At 40.7% G+C, this 9,034-nt stretch overlaps 2 protein-coding genes across 2 annotated transcripts; both read right to left on the bottom strand.

Annotated features, from left to right (window-relative positions):
- Positions 1 to 4,056: 4,056 nt before the first annotated feature.
- Positions 4,057 to 8,228, bottom strand: LOC149936577 (chymotrypsin-elastase inhibitor ixodidin-like). Its single transcript, XM_090153215.1, has 2 exons — positions 8,148 to 8,228; positions 4,057 to 4,492 (listed from the first exon to the last, which is right to left on the bottom strand). Exons 1-2 carry the CDS (start codon positions 8,221 to 8,223, stop codon positions 4,293 to 4,295), a joined length of 276 nt encoding a protein of 91 aa, XP_090009341.1. The 5' UTR covers positions 8,224 to 8,228; the 3' UTR covers positions 4,057 to 4,292.
- Positions 5,272 to 7,258, bottom strand: LOC149936578 (uncharacterized). Its single transcript, XM_090180706.1, has 2 exons — positions 6,101 to 7,258; positions 5,272 to 6,028 (listed from the first exon to the last, which is right to left on the bottom strand). The coding sequence occupies exons 1-2, from the start codon at positions 7,256 to 7,258 to the stop codon at positions 5,294 to 5,296; spliced, it is 1,893 nt and encodes a 630-aa protein (XP_090036832.1). The 3' UTR covers positions 5,272 to 5,293.
- Positions 8,229 to 9,034: the final 806 nt, after the last annotated feature.

The raw sequence follows: 9,034 nt of genomic DNA on the forward strand, positions 1-9,034 counted from the left end.
TTCGTGGGAGTTTTCTTTCATAGAAGCCCTCATTCGGCTCTCTACCTAAAATAGAAATAAAATGGCTGCCAAGAGAAAACGGCCAGAAACTTTTGATCGGTACTTTACATTCGAACGAAATATCATTGACTTTTCTAGTCCTAACTGTTGAAGTGACACGCGCGACACGGCGGCATTGGCTACACTGTACGTTAAACTAATAAAAAACGATTTGGCAATTTTTTTGCAATTAAAAATTAATTTGGCCGGTTTTTAATGATGGGTTTGCAATCTCTTAGGTATCGTACAGAAATCCATTCACTGCGTGACCGAACTATAGCGCCTTCTAAGAGTTTTCGAAGTGACACTTTGGAAAATGAATAATTTTAAAATAAAATATCTCGCATTATTTATCAGTTTCATAGCGCGCGCTATATTTTTGTCGTTTAACAGAAATAATTTATCCAGAAAAAACCCGAGATTTTTTCCCTATTTTAAACGTCGGCCGCTTCTAACGTACTAACGTGGGGGGAAAGGCTTCCTTTGATCTCCATTTCCCACACTCCGCTTTCAAAGCGGGATTCGTCATTTTCGGCGATTACGGTCGTAGATCAGGCCTACTACTTTAGGAGAGGGGGATATTGGGCGAGATCGCTTTCATAACGGGTGTTTCTATATGTTTCAAATAGTTTAGGTTTCGCGGCATCACGTGGTCTCTTTTTCAGAGAAACTATTATGCTTTGGCTGTGCAAGGGAGGGAAGGATTGTTGGGGGAGGGAAGCGCGTCTCTTTTGTGTCGTTTAAAAAAATAGGAGATACAAGTTTTAGTTTAGGTTCGCGGCAATCGCCGCTGTTTGTGCGTTATGGTGAACAGTTACGTTTTAGTTTATCCATATATTGGCCTTGTTGAGGCTTGTTCTCACTTATCTTGGCGAAGCTCTCCTTATATTGGCCTTGTTCTCACTTAACTTGACCAAATCCTCAGTTAACTTGGCCAAGTTCTCACTTATTTTGGCTAAGTAAAGTACGCTTCTCACATCAGACGAAACTGTCATATCAAAAAGTAGAGAGTATTTTGATAGTGAGAGGGTCTAAAAATTTGATAGCGAGAGGGTAAAATATTTGATAGCGAGAGGGTAAAATATTTGATAGCGAGAGGGTATAAAATTAGATAGCGAGAGGATCAAAAATCAGATAGCGAGAGGGTCAAAAATTTTATAGCGAGAGGGTATAAAAATTAGACAGCGAGAGGGTATAAAATTAGACAGCGAGAGGGTATAAAATTTGATAGCGAGAGGGTATAAAATCTGATAGCGAGAGGGTATAAAATTAGATAGCGAGAGGGTAAAATATTTGATAGCGAGAGGGTAAAATATTTGATAGCGAGAGGGTAAAATATTTGATAGCGAGAGGGTATAAAATTAGATAGCGAGAGGATCAAAAATCAGATAGCGAGAGGGTCAAAAATTTTATAGCGAGAGGGTATAAAAATTAGACAGCGAGAGGGTATAAAATTAGACAGCGAGAGGGTCAAAAATCAGATAGAGAGAGGGTATAAAATTAGACAGCGAGAGGGTATAAAATTTGATAGCGAGAGGGTATAAAATTTGATAGCGAGAGGGTAAAAAATCTGATAGCGAGAGGGTATAAAATTAGATAGCGAGAGGGTCAAAAATCAGATAGAGAGAGGGTATAAAATTAGACAGCGAGAGGGTATAAAATTTGATAGCGAGAGGGTATAAAATTTGATAGCGAGAGGGTAAAAAATCTGATAGCGAGAGGGTATAAAATTAGATAGCGAGAGGGTCAAAAATCAGATAGAGAGAGGGTATAAAAATTTGATAGCGAGAGGGTATAAAAATTTGATAGCGCGAGGGTATAAAAATTTGATAGCGAGAGGGTCAAAAATTTTATAGCGAGAGGGTAAAAAATTTGATAGACCCCAAAAATTTGATAGCGCGTGAGTGTATGAATTTTGTCCGGTTTGGCGTGCCATACTAAAGAGGATAGAAATCACGAGATGAAATCGTGGGGAGTTTGGAGGAAAGAGCCACTACTGACCGGAAATAATGAGCGGGCGTAGACTTTTGCCTCGTTATTACGACTGACGAGATTTTAAGTTTTAAGTGTGGCTAGAGGTTGCCACCAGCGTAAGAAAAAACCTAACACCTAGCGCCTCTGGTGACAATCACGCCCCAAATAGTAACCAATATCATATGATATATCAATCAATAGATAATGTGATTCGTAACAACAATGATCATAGTCAAGTAATTTCTATCTTTATCGCGATTTGCGTTATTCCGCAAAAACCAAAAATAGACAAAATGGCGGCCATATTTAAACATTTCCCCAATTGCAAAACCAATGAAATTCTTTTCTAGCATAAAGATCGTTATGATTATTATATTCCCGCATATATTAGCTTGAAACAGATTAGTTCCGTGGAAAAATGTCAAAATTACTCCGAAACGCTGCAATTTGTACATTTTCTGTGGCGCACGAGAGATGTTCTATGTACACATGTCACTGTTATATGTACAATTAGATGCGCGTCAGCATTCGTTCGCGCCGGATCCGCGTTTAACCTTGAAGGGAATCCCCCTTCCTCATTCAAGTCTAAAATACTAGTCTTAAATATAAATAATTAAGCAAATTATGTTTTTTTTTTTAATAAATCCAACGCAATGAAACACAGATTAACGTATTTACACTAAAAATATGCATTTTGAAAAATCTCACGTGATATTAGGGGGGAGGGAGGGGGTCGAGCCAAATCTCACGACATCTCACCAAGGAGGGAGGGGGGTCGAAAAATCGCCAAAATCGCCTCACGTAATTAAAGGGCAACGCAAGTGGTCACGCAGGGGGGGAACTATGTTTTCTTCAACAAGCCGTAAGTAGGTTTTCCAAGGATGATTTTATACAGCGCGAAAGCCTTATTCTCCTTGGTGTAGCCACGTGGCGCAATTTCGCTCTCATTCGCGAATTTTTCGATTTTCTTCGCTGAGTTAGCTCGCAATCAACGAACCCAGGAATTTAGGCCTAGCTTAATTTATTTATTATGGAGAAAAGAACTGGGTTAGTTTCCGAGAGTTGGACTTTGATATTTTCGATTTAACAATTAATGTTTTGGAATAAAATTATTTGTGAATTGAATATTTTTAATAATGGAAGTTGAAACATTAGGCCTTGGACGCGGTTAATCTCTGCTGTTAGCCTCACATTGTATTAAGAAAATTCAACACCCCAAACACTCCTATATCCCGTCTCCCTTAACAATTTCCCTATCATTATACCCTGACAGAATATTTATCTTTTTTTATTACATTTATTTTGTAGAAGTTTAGGATCCGATTTGTCGGTAAGCACGGATACTTTTTTTTTTGAGATACACAAACATCGGTGTCGACCCGAGGCCTTAGACACCAGCACACTCACAATAACTGATTAATCAGAGTGAGATATGTGTAACGGCCACGCCAACGGGGGGATACGTGGGGACAGGGGTGGGGACACCCGTGGCGGAAGTATCCCAACCACCCGTTGAGGGATTGGTAGTCGTCCTCACACGGCCTTCCACAAACTCTGCCTCCCGGACGCCTGGGATTACAGGAGTGAGCCACTACTCCCGGCCAAGCACGGAGACTTCACTTTCCTGAGTTTCCTCGGCCATTTTCGCGACTAAAGAATGCATGGATTTTGCGTAAAAACCGCGAGAGGCGCATTTATACAAAATAAATTCGGCAAATATGGTTCTGCTTTTTTTACAGAGGGAAAGGCTATGGCAGATAGCGCATGCGCAGTCGTTCTTTTTATCTATAAGATAATTTACCCCCGTGCATGGTCACTTTCGATGCCCTTTAATGAACGCTCCCGCCAAAACGCGTCTCAACATAGTCCTTCTATGGAAATAAACACATCCTTGGAGACGCTTACCCCAAAAATAGACTTACCAGAAAATTGATTTATCGGTTTCCACAGTGAAGGTCTTGGAGAATTTTGCATGTTCTACACGAAACTCTAACAATACGTTTTTTAGTATTTTACAAAGAATCATATTTCATTTTTCTTCTCATATGTTTATTTATAAAGCGTTTAGAAGGTAGGGTTGACAAAGCTGTAATTAATTATTAATAACGAAATATCACCGACAATGGAAAATTCGTAAAGTGGGCTTCTCCTAGACAGGGTCTTTCGGTCATAATTATATCAGTTATTACGTGACTTATTTTACTACTAAAATATAACGAATAAAATGAACTAATATCTAAATAAAGATTTGCACGTAATACGTCTTCCGGGAGCGAAATTTATTTGCCTCGCAAAAGAATGCACTGTCGAGGTTCAACGCATTGTCCGGTCCGGGTTTCACGGACGAGACCACGGCGACAGAAGCATCCTTGGACGCACTGGAGCGTGCAGGCTCGTCCCGGCAGGTTGTAGTTCTGGCAAGTGTCCGGACACGACGTCCCGCAGTTAGTGTACTGCTCCCCTCTTCGGAAGCATTGACCTTCAAATTTGACGGTGTACATTAAACATTCAGGAGATAAAAAGAAATAAAAGACTCCGGCATCAAAGCGAAGCTTTTTAATTTTCAATAATAATAATCAGCTATAGGTTAGTTCATCGGGCGACTCCTAAAGCCATTATTCCCGGTGGCCGGGCAGTATCGCTTGGAGGATGACAGCGCTTCCCTGCACGAAATATTACCGTTCTCATAAATAGGGGAAACTCCCTTATTAAGTGGAGAGAGAACTACGGGATTGCCAGAATATTTCCAAAATCAAATTCCCTAAATATTCTCTAACAATATTTAGATTTTTTCACAACGTTTTAAAGCAAAAATTAGACAATTTTTTACATTATTTCGTTTCTACCAGAAAATATTATTTCAACTTATATTTCAAAATAAATCGATGTGTTTTCATTGAAAAATGTTTTATGGCAACGTTGGAATCACAACGTTTAAAAATGAAAATTACAAAATTATCACAGAACCATGACATTAATAATTATATATACCTTCATGAAATTTACAAGACAACTTTAAATTGACAGTTTTCCCCGGGCGGTTTTCCCTGAGGTTTTTAAATTCCCTGATCTTACCCTGGATTTTTAGGCCCTTTTTTAAATTCACTGACTATTCCTGGATTTCCCTGACCTGTGGTAACCTTGCAAACTCAACGAAGGCTTTGTTGTTTCTCAGACCCACAATTTGAAACCCGCCTTTCCAAATAGATCACGTCTAGCGCGTCCTCTAGAAGATTTATCATTTAAATAAGACAAAACGTGAATTCCCCAAATACGCTACTCAGGAAAGGACAATAAAATTACTACGCGCCCATTTAGAAACCCTGCGACATTTATGATTGGAAAAAACGTTGTCCATGAAACCTAGTCCAACGATAGTTCTCTTAACTAAGTCGACGGTGGACAAGTGCAGTCCGCAAACGCATATTTGCGTCGTCAAATCCGATCTGCAGGAAATCAGCAACAGTTCTTCATCCCTGGACACCGCGTCCAAGATCTTCCAATCGTCCCTCTCCATCGTCAAACTTTCGAAACCGCGTTCTTTGCTCGCGAAATTGGCGGGGTCCACAACGTAGATCGTGTTCCAACCGAAAACCACCACCTGATCGCGGTGAAGGACTATTTTCATACGCAACCTCTCCAAGCCCAAGTCCCACTTAATGTTTTCGTTTCGTTCTACTTTCTGACTATCGACGTGAAAGCGATACAGGAACAATTTGGTCACTTTCTGCCTGTCCCTACCGACTTCCACGAAGTAAAGGTAACCGTCCGAGTAGACTAAATTGGAATTGGAATAGTAATTGCTGTCTTCGATGTCGGTAACCGTGTGCTTCCATTGACGGGTTTCGATATTGAAGATGGCTATGACGGGCGACTGAGGGACGTGCTGGTAGCCGTCCAACCACATGTCTCTTTGATAACACAGGCAGAAGATACTGTCGTCTTGCACGGTGGATGCCACCAAGGTAATGTCCCGTTCAAAATCCCCGACGCATTTCATCTCGCCGGTGGGCATCTGAAAACTCCAAAAGTTCTTATACTTTGGCCGGTATAGACATAGCGTTTCCGTGCCTCGTTTGTAACCCACCAAGACGAAAGCGTTGACTTTGAAGGGCAGGATGACTTCTTGAAAATAATAAAACTGTTCTTCTTCGTCTGTCACGGCCCGACACCATACGGAGGACGTGAAATTGTTCTGATGACGACTGTCGTCATCCGCGTCTTTGAAACATTTGGCACCGGTTAATACGAAATTCATCTTGATCTTTTCCAACTTCAGTTTGACGCGATTGGTGGCGCGACTTATGGCGTCCGTCAGAAAAGCGGAAACGGCGGCACGGTGTTGTTCGCACGTCATGCGGGTGCACACGTCCAAGGCGTCCTCGATTTCGTCCGTCATCAAGTACTCCACGTCGCACAACGCCAGAAGTCTATCGACGGCCTCTAAGCTCAAAGTCCCGTCGAACTCGGTATCGAAGAGGTAATTGGAAACCCATATCAGAACCCATTCCAGTAGCGCCTTGGACTCGGCGACACTCCGGCACCCTTTGAAGTACTCCTTCTTGGGCGGGCCCAATCTGACCACACCGTCGCCGTTAATTTCGGTCAGACAGTCTAGCAAATACTCGTAACTAACTTCCCCGCTGTAGACGCATTCGTCCAACTCGGACTGGTAGAAGATTTCGTTCAACCAGACGTACGAGCCGATGTCCATGCATTTGGCCAACAGACCCAGCATGTGTCGGCGAAGCTGGTCCATCTGGAAGGTGCGGGACATGGAATATATCTCGGCGCCGTTACCAAAACAGTCCCACTCTCGAATGAGACGCTCTTCGCAAGCGACGACGAAAGAACGCAACCGTAACATGGTCGCCGACTGCAAGACCCTCAGAACGTTGTCCGAATCGACTTGACTCCAACATAGCGTCTCATCTTGGACGTACTGAAGGAATAGTTTAAAATCTTCCTTGCGCACCATACTGATGGTCAACTTGTCGGTGTTTCGCTCCAAGAAGGGTCCGTTGAACATGGTCCGGAAGTACTCGCTCTGGGCGCTGAGGAGGACTTTATCCGCCAAGAATTGTTCGTCTTCGATCTCGATCAGAACGGAACGTGGCCCGAATTTTTCCAAATCGGAATTGAGACAATTTTCCAAATACGCCATTTTCAGTACGTCCTCTCTAGTTCTTTTGGCGACGCGTACTGTCGTCGTGACGGGACCGTATCGCGACAAGCGAGAGTACATATCTCCAAAATGATAAAGGCATTGTGAGCTTTTCGAAACGTGGCAGTCGGGTTACTCAACGGCTAGACGAACTGCCTGCGCGATTTAAAACGAGAGACGACGGGCAACGCCTGCTTAGTATTTTCGCGTATATTTTCTATGACTCAGAAAACTCGCGATCTTTCGGTCAAGTTGTTGGATTTCCCCTTTCCCCGTATTGATCTCTATATCCCCCCCCCCCTGCTATTATATTTCAACGTCATTCGGAGGCGTACGGACAATAATTCCAAAACCAGGTATCTCAAACAATTAAATTTTAGTAAAAATTATTAAATTTCAAAAAATACTACTTAGTAATGTTTTTCAAGAATTGAAAAAAATCTTTAACTTTGAAACAGTCAAAGAATTCCTTTCAACTATCTAGCGACTTTGTTTTCATGGTAACCTTTTCAATAGCACATGAATTATAGGAATTTTGACACTTATTGTGTAAAACAAGGTTTCATTAAATTTGCCAGTTTCAATAACATTATCTATCGGTTTAAAAAATTTTGCACTGAATAAGGTATAGCGCATTCTTAAAATTAGTCTCGCATAAGTACCATCAGAACTATTGAAGTTGGCTGTACTTGTATTTGAAAATACCTTTACATTATTGAAACTGGCAAACCTGTATCTATGACTGTAGCAAATTTTCACCCCCTCTGAAACTAGACATGGACATGGTTAAACGCCTTAACGATGTAAAAAATCTCATACATTTTAACTGGTTTTAAACCATAATTTCTGTGTAATATAAACACATTTTAAAATTACTATTTTTTTCTTACAACAATATTAGCAGTAAAGGCAAATGCATACCTCTCTTGAGATAATTATATATAGTTTTGATATTTTAGATATACAATACCTCTGGGCCTATCGAATCTTTGCGCAGTTGCAATAATTAATATCGCCGAAATTAAAACAAGTCGAAATAAAGCCATTTCTATTTGAATACGTTCGGAGCTAAACTAACTCTTTCTAGAGAAGTTACAATATTAAGTTGTTTCGGCGAATAACACCTAATATATGTCTTTGTAAATCAGGCAGGAAGTTTTGAGCATCCTTGGTTCATCATTTTAATATTCCCGGAATAAGAATTTTTTAAATATTACGAAAGAAGAATGCATGTGGAATTGATAATAAATGTTGTTCGTCAGTTGTTAGCAAAGACTATATATACGCTTCGCTTACTAGACAGACGTGTTCTATGTCTCAACTTGCATACCGATTGTGGCTCCATCTCGACGCTTGTCAAAATTTTCCCCTAGCTTGAGCTGTGTTACTAGTGGCGCCTCTAGCCGCGGGTCCAAATATTAACCCAGCTTTTACAGTGCTACAGAGGTGTTAACAGGTTTTTCCTAGGAACACGCCTGTCTAGTAAGCGAAGCGTATATATAGTCTTTGGTTGTTAGCTTATCTCTGCCAAGCAGAAATTTCCCTTTTCTGAGAAAACAAAACTATTTCTCAATTTCGTCTAGATAAAAACAGGAAAAGACTAAGAGGTATAATTTTATTAAAAGGTATCCGGCATTATAAAATGCTCATAATTTATTCAATTTTTATGAATTGTAAAAAAAAATTACATTAGGAACTGCTGGATTTTTGTCTGCTAACAGAAAATCCAGCAGTTAATGAGCTTTTCGCGTTGGCCGCTACGTGGCTTTACGTAAACTGCTCAGGGTACGTTCAGTAACTAGTAAACGTAAAATCAATGTTGAATGAAAAAAAAATCAACGCTACAGCGTCGAAAAT

The sequence above is a fragment of the Leiobunum rupestre genome, chromosome 7 (assembly GCF_980474605.1).
Source record: "Leiobunum rupestre chromosome 7, qqLeiRupe1.1.hap1, whole genome shotgun sequence".
In the NCBI taxonomy this organism is placed as follows: domain Eukaryota; kingdom Metazoa; phylum Arthropoda; class Arachnida; order Opiliones; family Sclerosomatidae; genus Leiobunum; species Leiobunum rupestre.

Excerpts from the sequence above, each read along its gene's own strand:
- LOC149936578 (XM_090180706.1), bottom strand. The coding sequence starts at position 7,258 with ATGTACTCTCGCTTGTCGCGATACGGTCCCGTCACGACGACAGTACGC. Across the intron at positions 6,029-6,100 it reads AAGTCAACGCTTTCGTCTTG|ATGCCCACCGGCGAGATGAA; the intron begins GTGGGTTACAAA and ends TGGAGTTTTCAG.
- LOC149936577 (XM_090153215.1), bottom strand. The coding sequence starts at position 8,223 with ATGGCTTTATTTCGACTTGTTTTAATTTCGGCGATATTAATTATTGCA. Across the intron at positions 4,493-8,147 it reads AAGATTCGATAGGCCCAGAG|GTCAATGCTTCCGAAGAGGG; the intron begins GTATTGTATATC and ends TCAAATTTGAAG.